We start from the raw sequence: 20,621 nt of genomic DNA on the forward strand, positions 1-20,621 counted from the left end.
GAAAAGCCTTGGGCCAGCCCCAGTCATTACTAGTGTTTAAGACTGGGGAAAAGCCTTGAGCCAGCCCCGGTCATTAGTGTTTAAGACTGGGGAAAAGCCTTGGGCCAGCCCCGGTCATTAGTGTTTAAAGGCCTATTCGGACGGGATTAGTTTTATGGGGGGATGTACAGTAATGCAGGTTTATCATATGACCTCTGTAATATAAATGTCCAATTCGGACGGGACTAGACATCTCTGTCATTTTACTTGACATGGGAGGAGTAACTACGTTTACGTTCTGCCGTCACATCTTCGTCGCTGTGCACGTGATACTTTGCGTCAGGTAGGCCTACATGCAGCATTTTCAGATTTGAAAGACTACAAGCTGGTTAAACTAGCAAACGTTAGCTTTATGTTATGCCATAAGTAGTTTGAAATGGCTAACAATATCAAGCTAATAGGCAAACTAGCTAACGTCCTATTAGGAGCTACACAGCATGTCATGTTTTCATTCAGACTATGGTGGAATTGTTTTCCAATCAGGATGTGACGAAATATTACAGACATCTTTACAGAGGGTCGCGTTCGCACGGGATTAATATTACCTAAGGTAATTTCTCCGGACCGTTTTACGGAAGGTAAAAGTGTCTGTAAATGTCACCGACATACTCCGTTATGTTTACTGACATGGCGCGTCCGGACGGGACTACATTACCTGGTAATTATTACTTTACCTGATGTCACCCCATAAAACTAATCCCGTCCGAATAGGCCTTAAGACCGGGGAAAAGCCTTGGGCCAGCCCCGGTCATTAATGGGAAAGGGCCTTAAGGAGTCCCCTTTGTCAGTGTCTGTTTCAGTATGCATCTAGGAACCTTATTTGTCAATGTCTGTGTTTCAGGGAGGAGTTAGAACATGTATGCACACATTTAAGTCTTGTCCCTAGGAACCATGGTAACGCTTCCCTGTCTGTGTCTGTGTTTCAGGCGGAGTTTAAGCAGAAGTCCTCCTTTGTGGTGTAGGAACACCATGTGCCCTTCAGTGACCGTAAGCCATATGTCACGGACCGACCCAGGGATACACGACACACAGCGATTTATCACGGACTGATGCACGGATGCTCGGATGCAACGACTCTGGAGTCATACTTGAGTAGAGTAGAGTAGAGTAGAGTTTCAATGCCCCAGGGGGTCAATTTAGCTCACAAAGGGTCAAAATAGCCTTAAAATCAGAGTGAGATCAGGCTCATATCAGGGTGAGTTTAAGCTCATATCAGGCTCATATCATGGTAATATCAGGGTAAGATTAGGCTCATATCAGGGTGAGTTTAGGCTCATATCAGGCTCATATCATGGTAATATCAGGGTGAGATTAGGCTCATATCATGGTAAAATCAGGGCCAGTGCTATACCAGATCAAGGACATGTGAGTGAGTGAACTTCAGAGTCAGCTATTGTTTTTATCTGTTTTTATATAGATACTGTTCATAGGTACTGTTTTTTAAATTATAAAATGATAGAAACCTTTGCACTGATATGTCTTGTCTCCTATGAAACTCCGCCATATTTTAACAGTGATTTGGTATGCAATGCTGTGGCCTTTTAAAATATATTTTAAGCTATGCTGTTTTTTTTTTAAATATATATTTCTTGTTTTTATATATTTGGTAGAGACTCAGATCATTTGTCCTATACATGCCAACATCAAGGCTGCAGTCAGGGATTGTACACAATTTCAAGCCCTTAACATTGTTTTTTATCACATGCTCATTGTGTAAGTGCACAGTTGTAAAAGACAAAAACAAAAGAAAAGATCATTTATTTGAGATGGAGTCAGCAATTGTACACTCTTTTCTAGACCATACTAAGGTTGTCACATTCAGAGAACGTCTCTTTACGATGTGGTTACTGCCCATTCTGTGACAATACTGCAAAAAAAAAACAGTCTCTGAAACTGAAAACCGATAAAGTGGGGGCCGCCTGTCCTCCAAACAAAATCTTAAACCCTATGAGCGACCTCTCTGCTGTGTTTCGTTAGGGCCTTGGTTAGAATATAATGTAAGTTTTAAGTTTTAACAAAAGCGTCTGCTTATTATTCTAAATCTAAAAAAGACTTCCTGCACAATCGCTGACTTTAAACTTTCTAAATACGGGAGATTTCTGATGGACCGAAATAGCCCGCTTGATTGTGAGAGAATAGCTGTTACATAGTAGCATTTGCTAAGTAGCTTGCCCATCATTGGAGGGTATTTGCTAAGTAGCTTGCCCATTACTAGTAGCATTTGCTAAGTAGCTTGCCCATGACTTGTAACATTTGCTAAGTAGCTGCCCATCACTGGTAGCTGTGCAGATTCTCCCAGACTCAGGATTTGGGTTGCCAGGTTTTATGACCAATGAGTCAAAATGGTATGTGACTGTGTGATTTGCTGGATATATTTCATACACAATCTGTGTATGAGCAACTTGGGTCAGATAAATTATGGGAGTTTTCCGGGATAAATAACAACCGCCAGGTGTGTTGCCAGGTATGGAGTTGTCCCATGTGTGTTGCCAGGTATGGAGTTGTCCCATATTTGCTCGGAAATGGGGGAATAGGGGTGGTAATGGGGCTTTAAATGATGGCCAAAGCACAATATTTCAAAGACAAAATGAAGATAATTTAATAACCAAGAATAAGAAAGAACTATTTATAATTTAAATTTATATTAATTTGATAAATGATCTGTGGTAACATCACCGCTTTACACAAGGACTTTGCCTTGTTATTGAAGTAGCTTAACTAGGTCCGTCGTGCACCGCCTTCGCCATGAGTATACTGCAGCACACTCAGCTTTCGACTAACTGATATACCAAATGTTTTAATACAACCCTGCACACAACCGCTGAATCCTTTCGCCACCCCCTGCAGATTGTGATGCAGTTCTAACTCCATGGTTTATCAAATACTGTTGAACATTCCGGTGTCTCTCCCGAGAGAAAATGTCAACTCGCTTACGTCGTCATCATCACCCATGTGCAGAATTTAGACGTTAGACTTTCCACTTTGTCCTCCATAGCCAACACACACACACACACACACACACACACACTCTCTCGCTCCTCCAGTCTATCCTCTACATTGTGACATTGAGTTGTGTTTTTTTAAGAAATAACTTTTGATGATCTGTTGCTGTGCGTGTGTGTGTGTACAGGACAAAGGTAGTCATATCCACTGGTGACTATTTATAGTGAAGCTTTGTAATATATTGCAGCATTTTAAACATCTGTTGTTGTTGTTGTTGTTGTTGTTGTTTTTACAGTCTAATAAACTTTGCAACATAGTTTCCCTGCACTCCTTTACAATCAGTTCAAATAGTACAGAGTGGGAGGAGCAGCAGTGACATCACCGACTGACCCGAGTTATAGTTTTGAAATTCTTCTTTTTTCTTTTTTAGTCTGATTTCAGTGTTATATGATTAAATGAGTCATTACCAGTCGAACTGTGTTTTTTTTGGCCGCTCTAGTGGTCTGCAGCGGTAGAACAACACTTGCAACTTCAGGAGACCTCGGGCACGCACCAATGCTCTACTCCAGGAGTAAAGTCTGAAAATGAAAAGGCACGGCAGACTGACCGATTGAGGAGTTTTGTAAAATATACACGCTAAAGCTGTAGGGGAAGCTCTGCAGAGAAATATGCAAGCATAAAACAACCGAAAATGAAAAGTCAAAGCGAAACCAGCGATGAAATGGCCAATCCTGCATAGTATACCTTTAATAGCATAACTGTTTGGCTATTACCCAGGATATGGTCAAATCTAAATCCAAATCTAATGCCATGCTAATTGGCTGAAGTTAACACTCCAAATCCAGACCTCCTGGCTGACACTACCATCGATCTGCATAACATGTCGCCATGTCTGTAGAACTACCATAGACCTCTGAAGTTCGCCTACAAAAAAGCTACCATCTTTGCCCATATAAGGAGTTACGGTATCTGACGATTTTTCCTATGGGAAATTAACATGGGGATTTGGAATTATCACACCTGTTAAACTCTCGCGGGGATGACAAAATCGGAAATTCAGGTGTTTTCCTGAACACACTTTTGGCCTCTGCCTTCGAGAGGATACTGTGATCTCCGGTGCGCGAAGGCGGCAGACTTTGATTTTTGCTACCCCAGAGCTAACCTATGGAGCTAACCTGCGATGCAACTTGCCATTCAGTTAGTTAGCCAATTAGCTCTGGCTTAGCAAAAATCAAAGTCTGCCGCCTTCGCGCACCGGAGATCACAGTATGCACAAGAAGGCAGAGGACAAAAGTGTGTTCAGGAAAACGTCTGCATTTAAGACTTTATCGTCCCCGCGAGAGTTTAACAGGTGCGATAATTAAAAATCCCCATGATACCCCAGATACCGAATTTCAAAGATGGCAGCTTTTTTGTAGGCGAACTTCAGAGGTCTATAGATGCGTATCTAACATTTCACCAGAACTACTATATGAGTAACATTTCACCATGTCTGTAGAACTACGATATATATCTAATATTTACCTGTGTCTGCAGAGCTTCCATTGCATAACATTTCACCATGTTTGTAAATTGTAGAACTACCATAGATGTCTACTGTTTAACTGTGTCTGTAGAACTACCATAGATATCTAACATTACACTTTGGACCCTTCTCAATCTCTCAACTCGATGCTCGGTCCTCCAGGCTCGTTCCCGCTGATCTATAAAGAACACTGGATATCCCATTGTTGCCGCCCCACTCTTTAGCTAGATCTGTGGGAACGAGGACCGCGGAAGGAAGGGAGGATAGATAAAAAAGACGAACTAGAGAGGCCCCGTGTCTGTAAAACTACCATAGATATCTAATATTAAACTGTGTCTGTAGAACTACCATAGATATCTAATATTAAACTGTGTCTGTAGAACTACCATAGATATCTAATATTAAACTGTGTCTGTAGAACTACCATAGATATCTAATATTAAAAATGTATACATTTATGTCTGGCTCTTTATAATAACTACATATTCCATATCATATTTAAATATTTAGTATAGTAAATATCATAGAGTAAATATTTTATTTGTATAGCGCTTTTCACAGATAAATCCCAAAATAAGAATAAAAACCAGTCACCAGAAAGTTACACAGAAAATGTCATTGAAATCCATCCATAACGTTTTGAGTTATCTTGCAGACAGACAGACAGACAGACGAAAACATAAACTCCTTGGCAGCAGTAAATACAAATTAAATAAAGGCAGTGTCATAGGTTTGCAAAGGCCATCCTAAAGAGTTGGGGTTTTATCCTCCCTTTAAAAAGCTTAATACTGTCCACAGACCCATGGACAGTGCATTCCACAGTTTGGGAGCTACAACAAGTGCTATATTTTGCTATTCTATGCTATATTCACATTTGAAAGAAACAGAGTAAACAAAAAAATCATATGTTATACAAAACATAATGTTCATGTACAAAAGTATAATATTTTATAGCAAAGAACCATATATTCACATCCTAAATGCTGAGCTTCAGGTGTCAATGCTGAAAGAAGAGCATCAACCGAGAAAACTACCTTGATATATATTATAATCTTATTAATTACTTAATATTAATCTTCAATATTTTTTTAATCTATTACTAAAACATATCTATTTGACTGTGTTTTTATTATGAAATTGATGCAAATCCATGCAAAACATTTTGATTCTGATCTTGTCCCTGATTATCACATCGGTCACTCAGTTGATTGACAGGTCAAGGATCCAATCACTGCTAAAGCAGAGGCAGGAGCAGGGATATGCCACATGTGTATGCCACATACTGTATGCATTTTGTAGTCGACAACCAATCATAGTACAGTAAGTAAGTATTCATAAAGTAAAAAAGTAAAAAAATAAAAAAAGTAAGTATATTTATAAAGCACATTTACACACAGCATAAGCTGACCAAAGTGCTGTACAGCGAAAGACTAAAAAAGATACAAAATAATACAAAGTAATACAAAACATTTGCTAAAACATAGATAGTGAAATAAGTAGCATTCAAGACAGGGCACACAACACAGAACATATAGAGAAAAGCAGAAGTACGGGATTAGTGAACAGGAAAGGCCAGGGAGTACAGGTGGGTTTTTAGCCTGGATTTGAAGGCAGAGATGGAGGGGCGGATCTAATATCCAGGGGGAGCTGGTTCCACCATGGAGGTATTATAAGAACTGGAGAAAGTGAACAAGTTCCGCCCCCATTCATTTCAATGGGAATGCTAGGCTAGTGAAAAGTGCCAAAATTGAACGATTTTTTCAGGCTTCAACATGGCGTTCCAAGGGACTTGTTTCCGGTGCCGTTTTACTTAGCACGTAAGGTACAGAAGGAGAGCTCGTGCCCACACTAAGCTCGTGCATGAGCTGAGAGTGGAACAGCCACCAATCAGCATGAGGAAAACGCAGGGAAAACGGCACCGGACGTGATGTATTTCTGGAAAATGGCGACGAGGAAGTGCCTTGCTAATCGGCAAAGCTAATCAGTCAAATCCTGACCCCCTGGGTTCCACAGACGTGGGGCAGCAGCAGCAAAGGCTCTGTCACCCCGCTGTTTGAGCCGTGAGTGCGGCACAGTTAGGAGCCCTTTGTTGGTGGATCGAAGGGACCTTTGGGTAGAGTGGAGCTGGACAAGATGGGACAATCATGGCAATAATCTTCAGGAATAGCAGCAGTTTTGGCTCTGGGGGTTTTACTGTGTGATTCCTCATTGGTCACAGAGTTGATTGGCAGGTCACAGAGCCATCCACTGCACCATTAGCTGCAGGGAAACCAGCACCATTGCTAGGCAACTGAACACACTCTGGAGACCTGGAGACCCACCTGTTGCACACACACACACACACACACACACACACAGACAAACATATGTGGTCACATTAGACTCATCTCAGATTACGTATACTCACAAAAACAGACAGACAGACAGACATACAGTAGACACTCACTCACACATACACACACACACACACACACACACACACACACACACACAGACAAACATATCATGTGGTCACATTAGACTCATCTTGAGACAGATTACGTATACTCACAGAAACAGACAGACAGACAGACAGACAGACAGACAGACAGACAGACAGTAGACACTCACACACACACACACACACACACACACACACACACACACACGCTAACATGTAGATGAGTCAAGGTGAATATACATACATGTAGTGGTCTGAACTGGAGCTAGAAAGACAAAAAAACACATCACAGTTAGACATCAAACACCACACACACACACACACACACACACACACACACCTAAGCTTTCTTAAGAAAAAAAAAAACACTTCATGAATAAAGTTCTTGAGTTTTTTTCTTACATTTCGCCTTATGATTATTCCTAAGACAAAACTTGTGAAAAAATTAGATTCCTGAAATCAAAGATCTTAAATGTAATTTTCTTTGCAACGTGCACCTGCACCTTAAAAATGATGCAGTGTAAAGTTGAGCCGTTTAAAGTCATTCATATAAGCACACTTAACAGTTTTAGACAGCTCGTTTGAAATATCAGCCCTTATTATGTGTACTTACGATACATAAGGTTACCATTTTTGCTAATTCTAGCTTGCTGCTATTGTTTTTGATAAGGCATCTGTCTACTTAAAATTGACATAACCAAAGGGTTCCTGGCAGCAACGTCAGAGTTTAGAACATGTTTCATTTCTTGAACACAAAGTCCATGGAAATGGCTGTAGTTTTTATTAAAATCTGTACATTTAAAACTAGATAGTATTATCCTACCGTTTCAAACATAAGCTACAGTAACTGTGTGTGCTGTTGAAGGCATTACTTTCCCCCGTAGCAACAGTTGTCACGCTTGTAAACAAAACTAAAGTTACATCCATAGACTGTATAGATGTAAACGGAATACCATAGACAAGGTGTCAGCTGTCAGCTGTCATTTTCTTATTGGCTATGCCAAACCCAGCCCACATCAGCTGTTCCGCTCAGCTGATCGTTTCATTCGCTTGCAAGTAGTCTCTCTCATAAGGGCGCCTTATTTAAGCTGCTTTGCAACCCACCTCCTCCCCAGCTCCACCTCAAAGTGATTAACTTAAAATAATGGCATACTGTTGTCATTGCTGCTTGCTCTGTTCGGGGGGAAACAGAGTTACTGTGCGTTCAGACCAAGACCGTCAAAAGCGTCAAGAGCGCCGGAAATCATTCATTTTCAATGGAGAGTCGGCGTTACCGGCGTCAAAAGCGTTCTGGGCGTGAGCGTGGCTTCATGAGCTTCACGGGCGTAAAAAAAAAGTTGAGCCTCAGTTAACTTTATGGTAATTAGCTATGACACGGTTCGGCGTGTTAATCAGATTGTCAAACTCGCAGGATTGCTGCTTGTGGTTTGTCCGAATGTTTCACGTCATGGCTTTGTCGCTTTCGGCGCTGAACTGGGCTGTCGGGCTTTGAGCTTCACCAGCAACTTTGACGCTTTTGACGGTTTTGGTCTAAACGCACAGTTACTCTCCCAGTTTAAACTGGGAGGGTAGTCCCCTGAGGATGCTGCTGTTCCCTGTCTAGGCTTTCCATGGAGCTCAGGGATAGACAGGGAACTTCCTCTGAACAGAGCCATACCGCCAAATACAAAATATAATTGGCTTTAAAGATACTTTTCTATTGTGTATCTTTTACCCAAGCAGTCCTGACAGAACTACGTTAGTAGCAGGTAACTCGCTAGCCAGAATTAAACAGCACAGAATAGAGTGTGTGTCATTGAAACATGGTTTTCATTGTTTGATGGTCGGTAACACTGTTGAGGAATGATGCAGGCCATTCTAATCTGAGAAGTTCTTAAGGGAGAAAACAAAGACGGTCCTAAGGAATACCAACGTTCTTAAAAAAAATATTGGTGAATATCATTTCAGAAGATTCTTAGGAACTTGTTTTTAAATCAAATCTACTGTAAACAAGTGCTATTAGTCACCTCCCTAAATTCCTACCTGCTATCTCAGGGTCAGCAGTCATTCCCGATGTTACAGAAGTCGTCGTTCCAGACAATGACTCTTCTCTGGGCGGGTCTGTGTCACATTGAGAAAAAGGAGCAAATAAAGAATAGGTTTAATATGAGAAGTATAGACAAGTAAATAAGCTATACAAGTTACTGTATGTTACTGTATGTTACTGTATGCACAAGCCTCTACACCCAACAGTCACATTAGCTACAGAAATCTCCAACAAATGTAAACAAAAATACTTTATCAACCGTCTCTGGCTGTGTAATTGCTGAGTAACATGTAAAGTAGGTTGCTGGCAGATAGATCTTATACTGTATTTTTTTACAAAATATTAGGGCACAAACACAACATTATTTATTAATACAAAAATACTGCCATCTGTGAGTTAGCTCATGTTGGATTGTTTCTAGAACGATTCTAAAGGCCCAGCACTGAAAGTGGGCCCCCAGAGACTTTAACTTATTGGGAGGCCAGGGAGGCGGGGAGCGTTGTGGCGCAGCAGGCTACAGCGCTCGTACCATATACGGGTCCGAGTGCCCACGGGGACCCAGGTTCAAATCTGACCTGTCTGACCTGTCAAATCTGACCTGTGGTCATGTCACCGACACAGTCAGACAGACTTTATCGCAAAGTGATCGATTTTTTTTTTTTTTTAAGTATATTTTTTGGGCTTTTGTGCCTTTAATTTTGACAGGACAGTAGAGAGAGACAGGAAGCGAATGGGTGAGAGAGTCGGGGTGGGATCCGGAAAGGACCACGGGGCGGGAATCGAACCCGGGTCGCCGGCGTGTGGTGCAGGTGCCCCAGCCAGCCGCGCCACGGCTGGGGCCAAGTGATCGATTTTTGAGCTTATAGCCGCCTTACTAAGATGTCTCGTTCAGTGTGTCACTGATTGACAAAGACAGACAGAGAGACAGACAGAAAGACAGACAGACACAGCCAGACAGTCGTTGAGGCCATCTCTCCTTACTTGTGAATGTGATGGATGTCTCGTTCAGTGTGATGTTAAGTTGTCCTGCAGCTGTTCCCAGCATGGCCCTGATTGCTTGTTTTGTGGGGAAAGTTGGAGAGGAGGATCTGGAGGAGGAGTCGGATGTGGAGTCGGGGTCGAACGCCTGCTGCATCTCTATCATTGACCCCGCGGTGACCTCTCTTTTAGTCCTCCCTCTCACTACTCTTCTGCAGCCACAGTGGAACAGGAAATGAATGATGAATTTTATTATTGCTACTAAATACTTAAGACTGACACGGATATAGTCGTGATAAGCCGACTGGCAAGCACGAAGTGCACAGAAAATTTATTTAAAAAGACAAGCAGTACCTTCATAGAATCTGGCGAGCACGAACAAACAGGAAGGACAGGGGAGCATATTGCAAACCTTTTGAGCTTTGTTGATACTGTGTACTCATCATGATCATGTAGACAGTATAACTATATATTTCCTACGGAATTACTTTTGCAATCTGTTCCCATGTCCTTCCTGTTCGTTCGTGCTCGTCAGTTGGCTTATCTTCATTTCAAGATGGCGACCAGCGGAGAGATTCTATGAAGGTACTGCTTGTCTTTTTAAATACATTTCCTGTGCACTTCCAAAGTTCTCAGTATCTCGTTTTAAATGTCAGGACCCTCAGAAGTCTACCAATGCAGTGTGGAGTTACTTGGAACCTTTTTAATGGTGTAAAAATAGCGATTTAGCTGCATAGGCTATGTTATGCTCAACAGGTAGCTGCAAGCCTACTGCAAGCTCGGCTGAAAACGGTGTAATTCGGAATGCTAGAGGGTGAGCGAAGGTGCCTATTGGACACATGTAAGTACTCAGCAACATCTTTCAGTACAGCTAATAACGGTTCTTTAAGTACTATACCTTACCTACATATAATAACGGTTCTTCTGTAGATTAACGGTTCTTTAAGTACTATACCTTACCTGCATAAAATAACGGTTCTTCTGTAGATTAACGGTCTTTAAGTACTATACCTTACCTGCATAAAATAACGGTTCTTCTGTAGATTAATGGCCTTTAAGTACTATACCTTACCTGCATAAAATAACGGTTATTCTGTAGATTAACAGTTCTTTAAGCACTATACCTTACCTGCATAAAATAACGGTTCTTCTGTAGATTAACGGTCTTTAAGTACTATACCTTACCTGCATAAAATAACGGTTCTTCTGTAGATTAATGGCCTTTAAGTACTATACCTTACCTGCATAAAATAACGGTTATTCTGTAGATTAACAGTTCTTTAAGCACTATACCTTACCTGCATAAAATAACGGTTCTTCTGTAGATTAACGGTCTTTAAGTACTATACCTTACCTGCATATAATAATGGTTCTTCTGTAGATTAACGGTCCATATTGAATTCTGGAGATATCATTTATCTGAAAGAGTTAGGAAGCAATGAGTTCAGATTTTTACCTGTTACTAGAATAGAATATAATATATACTTTTTTGATCCCGTGAGGGAAATTCAGCTCTCTGCATTTAACCCAATTTAACCGAATTAGTGAACACACAGCACACAGTGAACACACAGTGAGATGAATCACACAACCCAGAGCAGTGAGCTGCCTGCCCAACCAGCGCGCTCGGGGAGCAGTGAGGGGTTAGGTGCCTTGCTCAAGGGCACTTCAGCCGTGGTGGACTGGTCGGGGATCGAACCGGCAACCCTCCGATTACAAGCCCGAAGCCCTAACCAGTACACCACGGCTGCTCCAAAAGTATATGTACTCACCACTCTGATAATATCTCCTCTTCTAGTCTCACAGTCCTCAAATTGCAAGTCTGTCCGGAACAACACTTCACAATCGATTGTTTTCTCTAGAATGGATTCAGACACATGATCATTTAGAATGTAGGACTTGATTCACTCCTATTCCTAATCCAGACCTGGGTATGACCATATGATCTTTTTTTTTTTTATCTTGATATAAGATTAAAAACACTCAGTTAGATTTAAGATAAGCAGTTTTTACACTGCAAAAAAATAAAATAAATAAAAAATCTAATAAAGTGTCATTAAAGGTATACTATGCAAGATTGGCGATTTCATTGCCAGTTTCGCTTTTCATTTTCGCTCGTTTTATGCTTGCACATTTCTCTGCAGAGCTTCCCCTACAGCTTTAGCGTGTATATTTTACAAATGTGTAATGTGTATTTTATATGTTTTTGTATAAACAGACTTACCTAGTGCTCACGAAAGATCATTTTGACTTAATGTAAGAAGACGACTCAGTAGATTTCTATTATGCCATTTTTGCAGTATACAGATGTGTATACAGTTGAGCCGAAGTCACGCCCCTTGCGTTAGTCACCATGATGGGATCTTTCTTTTGACATTTTTTGAACGGCAGTCAATGGCGAAAGATACTGTACAATATTTCCTGGTCCTGCATGATCGTCTTTTGCCTTGAATTACCCATATGATGTTAATTTTTCATCTAAAGATGTTTGAAATTTATTATAACTAGTGAATTACAACACTAGTTTGAGACGAGAGATGTAGTCCACTGAGTGGATTACACAAAGCTAACATAACTTTTAAAGTCTAACGAACAACAGAAATGTATTAATGTGAAAAATTATCTTTTTAATTCTCACACATCATATGATATTCATGGTCCAATTCGAACGGGACCAAAAAATAATTGTTCTCTCTCCATTGACTCCCGGTCATAATATTTTGAGAGAAAGGTCCCATGGACCGGAAGTAGAATGAGGTGACTTCGGCTAACTATACTGTGTGTGTGTTTGGTTACCTATATTGATGATGACCTTATCATTTCTGCGTCTATTTCCTGTAATGGCCATGACATCTCTGTTGTCTGGGAAACAGATTGAGTCATTGCCATTTAGATTAAACCGTTTAATCACTTCCAGCTTCGTGTTGCTTTGAGGGAAAGAGACAGAGAAACACATTTTTTCTTCGACAATTAACAATCATGTGTTCAGTGTAAGGCATTGTCTCAGTGTGTATTTCATATTTACTGAAGTCAAATGATTTATCGAGACAGTGGTAAGTCTGTCTAAACTGAGAACACTACCAACTAGAAGTTTTGATTAGATAAGCAGTTTTTGGACCCTCCACACCTCTACCCTAATCAAGAAGGCTCACCAATATGTTCTGCCGAGGAGACTAAAGAAGGTCCACCTGTCTCCACACACTGCAAAAACTGCTGATCTGATCAAATCTAACCAAGTGGTTTTAATATCAAGATATATATACTAGTGCTGTCAAAGATATTGCGTTATTAACGCGTTAACTCAAAACCATTTTAACGGCATCATTTTTTTTTTATTGCGAGATTAACGCTCTTCCTGACCTGTGACAAGTTTTTTCATAAACTGCTGTGGCCACGTTAGAAAAACTACAGGACTCGGCTGTAAACCAGAAGCAAAACAGTAAGTGCGCCCCACAATGCCATTGTTTAGATGTCCAGCTGAAGACGTTAAAATGTACGCTGCTAACAAACTAATGAATGGAAAGTTTAGTCCTGAAATATTGCCAGGGTCAGTTGATAAGAGCAAAGTTACCTGCATGTACTGTCGATGTGAACTTAGCTACCATCGTAGCACGACTAGTTATTATTAGCCGCATTGAGAATTTGCACGAAACTGAAATGAAAGTCTAAGGTAGAGCCGGCGTTGGGGCAGGCGCAGTTGTGTTAACGGGAGATTAGCCTACTGGACTCGGTAATGAGAACTATCTCGGGGTAACGTTAATGTGAGCGTGTGTGTCTGTGTGCGACATCCCTCTGGCTCTTCTCTCCCCTTCCTACTACTGCGTTATCTGTCTTGTGCCTGCGTGCGTGCGTGCGTGCGTGTGTGTGTGTGCACGTGCGCACACGTTCATGCACATTCGGTGTGTGTGTGTTTGTGTGTGTGTGTGAGTGAGTGTGTGTGCATTCGTGTACATTCGGTGTGTGTGTGTGTGTGTGAGTGTGGGAGAGAGAGAGAGAGAGAGAGAGAGAGAGAGAGAGAGAGAGAGAGAATAACTATGTTTGAATTAGGCTTGAATTAGGCTACAACAATTCAGAGCTTTTTTATGTTATTGCAGTATGAACTTCTAGGAGGAAAATGTTTTTTTTTCTTGCTCAGTGGTGCTGCCATTATTGTGTCATCTGTCCCAATAGCCTTCTTATTGACAGTATTACTACAGACATGAATGGCTGTAACACTATACTGTGGTTTGCAATAAAAAAAAAAAAATAAAAAATAAACTTTTGCACAAAGCAAGCCTATCCACTTTACTTTGATATGAGTATTATAAATCAAAGGACATTTTGAACAGAAAAAATGTGCGATTAATATGTGATTAATCACGAGTTAACTACGACATTTGTGAGATTAATCACGATTACATTTTTTAATCGATTGACAGCACAAATATATATATAGTAACTAGTTGGCATTGTTTTCATAGTAAAGATACTTTCCTAGTGCTTTCTTGTAAAATCATTTGACTTAATTTCAGACAAGTTTGACTTATTTAAACACATCTCGAAGCAACGAGCAATTTTACTCGAAAATGTTTACTTAAAAATGTCTTGTTATAAACAAATCATAAAACAATAAGCATATTCCCTTGATTTAAGGTTATTTGTCTTACATAGATTCTAGAATTCTAGAATTGTCTGTGTGTTGTATTTGACTTACTTTTGACATGTTGCATTTATTTGCTTTATTTCATTAAATGTTGGGTCTTCGTACAGTTTACTGGCTTGCTGGATCGCTTGCTCAAGCTGTAAAAAAAAAATGGACAAAGCATACTTATGGGTTCTCTCCATCTGTCTCAAACGATACAATGCTGGCATTCATTTTTCATGCTAGCTAATCATGCTAAGATAATGCACAAAACTGATGTCTAACCAAGTGTTATTAATCTGATATTAGGAATTGAAAATATGGTTGGCATTGTTTTTAGTTTGAGAGAGACTTACTTCTCAAAACTTCGAAGAGTTCGATTTGGTTAGATTCTTTGGTTAGATTTTTTTTGCAGTGAGTCAGATAATTTTACAAGGGTAGGTGGGTGAGTGTCTTTGTACTCTAACAATGCCAACTAAATTGAATCTTTCAATAGGGGTCTCAAAGTTGTATGCCAGTGTATGTGTTTGTGTCAGTGCCTTTAGTGGCAAAGGTGTTGACTGGAGAGAACCAACTCCCTGTGTTTTTTAATGATAATAAAGAAAGAGTTAATTTTTGGAAACACGCCTCTGGTTTTCTGTGACCCCGAACCTGTGTTGTCTGGTTGATTGTACCACATTAACTAGTCTAATAGAATTAATATTCTGAAGGGCGGGGCCATTAGGCCATTGATTCATTTCAGCCTTTTATGTCCACTGAGGTCCTCAGAATTGTACTGTCCATAGATCATAAGTCATCTACCGGTGAGGACCACCTAGACACATTTTTTGTAAAACTAGCTGCTCCAGCAGTGACCCATTGTCATATATTTTTAATCTCTCCATCTCTTCTGGCATATTTCCGCTTGTCTAAAAATCTGCCCATGTCATTCCATTGCATAAAGGAGGTGATAGGAATAATCTGGATAACTATCGTCCAATATCTACTCTTCCGTATGTAACCCCATCTTGACGGGTGTGCGTTATAAGGCACTAGTTACAGGCTATTAACAGGCTAAATAAATCAGTGGCGCAAAACAGGATCCCTTGGCTCTCAGCGGTGGTGTGGTGAGCTGGCTGAAACATCCCTGAATTACCAGTAGGCTAGCATTAAACACAGAGGATTTAAATAATTAAATATAGCGCGGTGCCTCCACTGTAAAGTACTACACTCACCTTAAAGCTCGTGTAAGATGTACTCTTACAGAAATTAAATATAAAGTGGGAAAACAAGTGTTCATTAAACTAGTGGTGGTTGCATAAATAAATTGCCAAATACACCCAGCATTATAGTAAACAACAAGATGGTATTTATTTACTAAGAGTAAAAGTGAATATTCAAAAGCTTCAAAAGGAAGCGGCGGAAAGAGAAAACAATAGCTAGTGCTACCCCTGGGCCCTGACAGGCTAGAAGCGAACGTTAACGTTCGCTAGTCTGTTAGCTAGTCTAAAACAGTGAAGCGGCTACCAGTGTGGAAGACAATACAAACAACATACAATAATCCAGAGAAACAGTAGCACAGATAAACAATCATGTGTCGACAATATCAAAAGTGCCAAATATATACATAACCCCCCACGCGCTTGCCGAATGGAGCTCGTCATTGGTGCACTGATGATTAGGCAGCAACCGCTGCACAGAACGTCCGATTTTCCAAGGTCGCTCGTGGTGACAACCGAGGGTGTGTGTGTGTGTATCAGTGTACTCACGACGGAGGTTTCCACTCCACTCGGTCGAACCGGTGTCCAGGGCAGACGGCAGCAGCTAGCTGCTCCAGCTAGCCAACGGCAGCAGGGTGATCGGTCCGCCGGTGGGCCTAGCACCGGAGGAAACAGTCGCCAGCAAAGGTCTCGATCGTGTCCCTCTCCACAGGGCGGTCCTCCAGTGGGCTCAGCACCCGAGGAAAACTTAGTGGTATACGACAGTCACTTGCCAAAGTTCGTGGGCCTGGGTACTCGAACGTACACCCAAGTCTCCACTCAAAGCTGCCAAAGTTCGTGGGCCTGGGTACTCGAACGTACACCCAAGTCTCCACTCAAAGCTGCCAGGAGAGTACAAGCTAGCGGTACCTCTCTCTTCAGTCTCCGGCCTCGGACTGAGCGGCTCTGGGCTCCCTGAGGCGATGGAACTCTCACACTCCCCGCGATTTCGCGGGCATAATAAAATAACAAATAACCATTGGTTGCCCATAAAATTCAAACAAAAGCAAACAAATAAAGACATTTGATTGGTGTACAGATATAGAAAATAAACATATGAAACCACAAAGCATTATGGAACATTGAGTTTACAGGTGCTTACACGTACCTGACCAAAGTACTTGAGACCTTAGTCAACTCTCAATTAAAGTGTTTCCTGTAAGGCCATTCTATTCTTAGTCCTCACCAATCCGGTTTCAGGCCTAACCACAGTACCATCACTGCCATCACACTGGTAACCAATGACATAATGTCTGCCCTGGATAAAAAGAAGCACTGTGCTGCCCTCTTTATCGACCTCTCAAAGGCCTTTGACACAGTCGATCACCAGCTGCTTCTGAAAAGGCTGTCTGATATTGGTTTGGACACTGATCCCTGTGCGTGGTTTCATGGCAACCTATCTTCTGGGCGTCAATGTGTGAAATCACCACTTGGGAATTCCGAATTCCTTTCCATCGAAAAAGGTGTCCCTCAAGGCTCGGTTTTAGGTCCTGTACTTTTTACCATTTATATTAACGAACTAGTCTCCTCCCTAACTGGTTGCCATGCCCACCTATATGCAGATGACATCATCATCTACTGCACTGCAGATACCCCACAGGCTGCAGTCGACAACTTACAGCTTTCTTTTAACTTACTACAGGACACTCTCTCTGGTCTTAAATTGGTTCTTAACGCTCAAAAGACCAAATTTATGTTATTTTAAAAAGCTAAAGAGGCTGATTTTATGAAACTTCATATTTTAACTGTGGGTGGCTCTCTTATAGAGAGAATCTCTGAGTATAAATATCTTGGACTTTGGCTTGATGAGAAGCTCTCTTTTAAGTCCCAAATGAACAGCCTTGCCTCCAAGCTTCGCCAAAAGCTGGGCTTTTTTTTATATACAGGAACAAGTCCAGCTTCCCCATGATCTTTAGGAAGAGAGTTGTTGAGGCTGTATTTTTATCCGTTTTAGACTGGTGATGTCATTTACAGGCATGCAACAGCAACTACTTTAGTCAAGTCAAGTCAAGTCCATTTATTTATATAGCACATTTCACATGCACTGAGTGCAATCCAAGGCTGGACTGTTGACAGAGACAGTTTGTTGCTACGTGAGCCTACAGCAGGCTCGTTATGGCTCAGTCCAGACTCCTGGCAGTTGTTATGGCAGCAGGTCAACAACAGCCCGACGGCTGCGGCAGATCTTTTGCGGAGTATGGTTAATCCAGCTGTCCCGACTGCACCGTGATCTGAATCTAGTCCCAACTTCAGTTTCGTCCGAGAAATCCCCTTGACCGAATGCAGCACCTCACGGATGGATTGGAAGGATGTCGAGGCCCAGCTAGCATAGCCATAGTAGTGCTATAGGGTCCCAATGGAAAACATCAGCCGACTTGGAATCAGCGAAAAAGGCCAAAAATAACACGGAAACTTTCGGAAAAAGACGTAAATAAATAGAAAATACATTAAACTAGACAAATCAATGCAAAAAATTGACATGACATTAAACAAAATTACCAACATTACATAAAACAAATAAAAACATGATGCCAGACGGAGCGGTGAGTCTCGCCAGCGTTCCCGTAACCTAGCAACCTTTAAAGCAATTAGACGCTGTCTATCATTCCGCTCTTCACGGGTGATGACTATAATACACACCACTGTATTCTTTACAGTAAGGTTGGCTGGCCCTCTCTTTCTTCGAGGCACAGTTTCCATTGGCACTTGTTTGTTTTTAAAGCAATTAGTGGTAAACTACCGCCCTATATGTCCTTACTACAATAACCATGGATCCTACCAAATCAGATCCACCAACTGGCTCACTCTTAGGGTTCCTAGTGTACACTCAGAGCTTGGCAAAGCTGCATTTCTTTTCGATGCCCCTGGTACCTGGAACGCTCTGCAACAAACTTTAAAGCTAGAGATATTGCCTTCTGCTACTGTTTTTAAGCAATTGGTGTCACATCTCAGTAACACTTTACATTACGGCTCGCTAATAAGGTGGTAATTGTATGGTAATTTCTATGTAATTTCATGGTAACAATCCCTTGTTACCACTTGTTACAAGTAATTTCCATGCAGTTTCTAGTGCAATTACTCTGCAGTTTCTAGGTAATAGCAATGCAAACAGCATTAATTAAGGTGGTAATTTCTATGGTATTTTTATGTAATTTCATGGTAATAATATTTTGTAGCCCCTTATTACTAGTCATTTCTATGCAATTTCCAGTGCAATTACTCTGCAGTTTCTAAGTAACAGTGATGCAAACAGCTTTCAGCTTAATAAAATGGTAATGATTTAAAATGAATCTAGTTCTTGAAATGATAGTCCAGGATTTACTTATTGTTTTTGTTTAATTACCTGAAAAACAAGGAGGTAATTTCCAGGAGAATACACAGCATCAGGGCCGTAAAATACACTATCCCTTATTTCCACTCAGTTACTTAGTTATTACCATCTCTGATCTGAAATAGGTTACCGTGTACTGACATTCAACACACAACCACATGTTGAGCACAACCTTAACTTTGTTCTGCAAAAAAACATTGTTTTCACACATTTAACATGTTTTGCAATAATAAAACAACATAATCAAATTCTGAAACAGTGGGCTAAATATTTTATTTGCAGTGCACCCTAAACCTACCAAAACATTCATACAGGTAGCCTACAGAGGTGACGTGTTTGTTACAGATAAAAATATTATAATATTTCGTTGACTTCTTTGGGTCAGAAGCTCCTCTCGGAATAACGAAGTTGTCCTTCTCAAAATTATGACAGCAGACACGGTAATCCATCACTTTAGCGTTTCGATTGAGGTGTCAATGTCCACATTCAAAACAATAAGCCACCGGAGACCGACCGTATCGCAATGACAGTTGATGAAAACTTGCTGGATTGTAAACTTTTAATTTTTGTTTTGCTGCCGGGAAAGGAACAGACACGAACCACTCTGTCTTCCTTGTCCTCTTTCTTCTGTCTGTAGCATATCTCACCAGAGAAAAGACGGGCTCTGATCTCACTGTAATTTGAGCATCGGACTACCCGTAGTCTCTTCCGACAATAGCTCCCGTGCGTGCTTCCGTGTGAGAACTCGCGTGACATTTCTGTGCTTCAGATAGAGTTGCAGTCTCGAACGATTTCTAAGTGTGTGCAGACTATTCCAAAGTTTACAGACTGACTGGTGCTTTGTTTTATGTGTAGACACCTCGAGTTAGCTGCTGACGAGGTTTTGCGCTGTTTTGAGCAATGTTAGTGGTTTAATTTTGAAAGCGTAGCCTATGGCTTTATGCCACTGTTAGCGATTTTGGGCTGTAGCTCATGCTAGCTCTGCAGGCTAGCCTACTGCGTGATCAACGAAAAATACTTCTTCCATAGCTTAGTTAAATTTTCGGCGGACTTATAGGCTACTTGTTGTATGTTAAATGTTAACTTTCTTTTTTTGCAGAACAAAGTAATAAAGGTCGTACTCATCATGTGTTTGTGTGTTGAATGTCAGTAGGCTACAAAATAGCCTATTTCAGATCAGAGATGGTAGGCCTAATAACTAAGTAATTGAGTGGAAATAGGTGATACTGTATTTTACGGCCCTGATGCTGTGTATTTTCCTGGTAATTACCTCCTTGTTTTTCAGGTAATTAAACAAAAACAACACTAAAAATGTCATAAGGATAATTGATGGGTTTATCAACACAGCTAGGTAATTAAATAGGAAGAGGCAATAGTGCATTTTACAGCTCTGAAAATTAAAATTACTTCACTTGTTCCAGTTCAGTTTAATGTCTTCTTTACCAACTTACTACGACAATGACTTGGTTTGTCTCTTTCT

At 40.9% G+C, this 20,621-nt stretch overlaps 2 protein-coding genes across 8 annotated transcripts in view; one reads left to right on the forward strand and one right to left on the reverse strand.

Annotated features, from left to right (window-relative positions):
* Positions 1 to 3,301, forward strand: part of LOC134082161 (junctional adhesion molecule A-like) — a 17,762-nt gene extending 14,461 nt beyond the window's left edge. For all 6 annotated transcript variants that reach the window (XM_062537809.1, XM_062537815.1, XM_062537821.1 and 3 more), the window contains exon 10: positions 966 to 3,301. In XM_062537809.1, the coding sequence (XP_062393793.1) occupies positions 966 to 976 (11 nt within the window). In that variant the 3' untranslated portion in view covers positions 977 to 3,301. The remainder of the gene's footprint in view (positions 1 to 965) is intronic.
* A 1,730-nt stretch (positions 3,302 to 5,031) lies between these two features.
* LOC134082235 (mucin-2-like) overlaps positions 5,032 to 20,621 on the reverse strand; it is a 30,502-nt gene continuing 14,912 nt past the window's right edge. For both annotated transcript variants that reach the window (XM_062537894.1, XM_062537886.1), the window contains exons 10-17: positions 14,645 to 14,730; positions 12,748 to 12,878; positions 11,724 to 11,809; positions 11,306 to 11,370; positions 9,955 to 10,163; positions 8,970 to 9,047; positions 7,192 to 7,212; positions 5,032 to 6,828 (exon numbers count right to left, since the gene is read on the reverse strand). In XM_062537894.1, coding sequence (XP_062393878.1) covers positions 6,740 to 6,828; positions 7,192 to 7,212; positions 8,970 to 9,047; positions 9,955 to 10,163; positions 11,306 to 11,370; positions 11,724 to 11,809; positions 12,748 to 12,878; positions 14,645 to 14,730 — 765 coding nt within the window. In that variant the 3' untranslated portion in view covers positions 5,032 to 6,739. The remainder of the gene's footprint in view (positions 6,829 to 7,191; positions 7,213 to 8,969; positions 9,048 to 9,954; positions 10,164 to 11,305; positions 11,371 to 11,723; positions 11,810 to 12,747; positions 12,879 to 14,644; positions 14,731 to 20,621) is intronic.

The sequence above is a fragment of the Sardina pilchardus genome, chromosome 1, assembly GCF_963854185.1.
Source record: "Sardina pilchardus chromosome 1, fSarPil1.1, whole genome shotgun sequence".
Lineage (NCBI taxonomy): Eukaryota > Metazoa > Chordata > Actinopteri > Clupeiformes > Clupeidae > Sardina > Sardina pilchardus.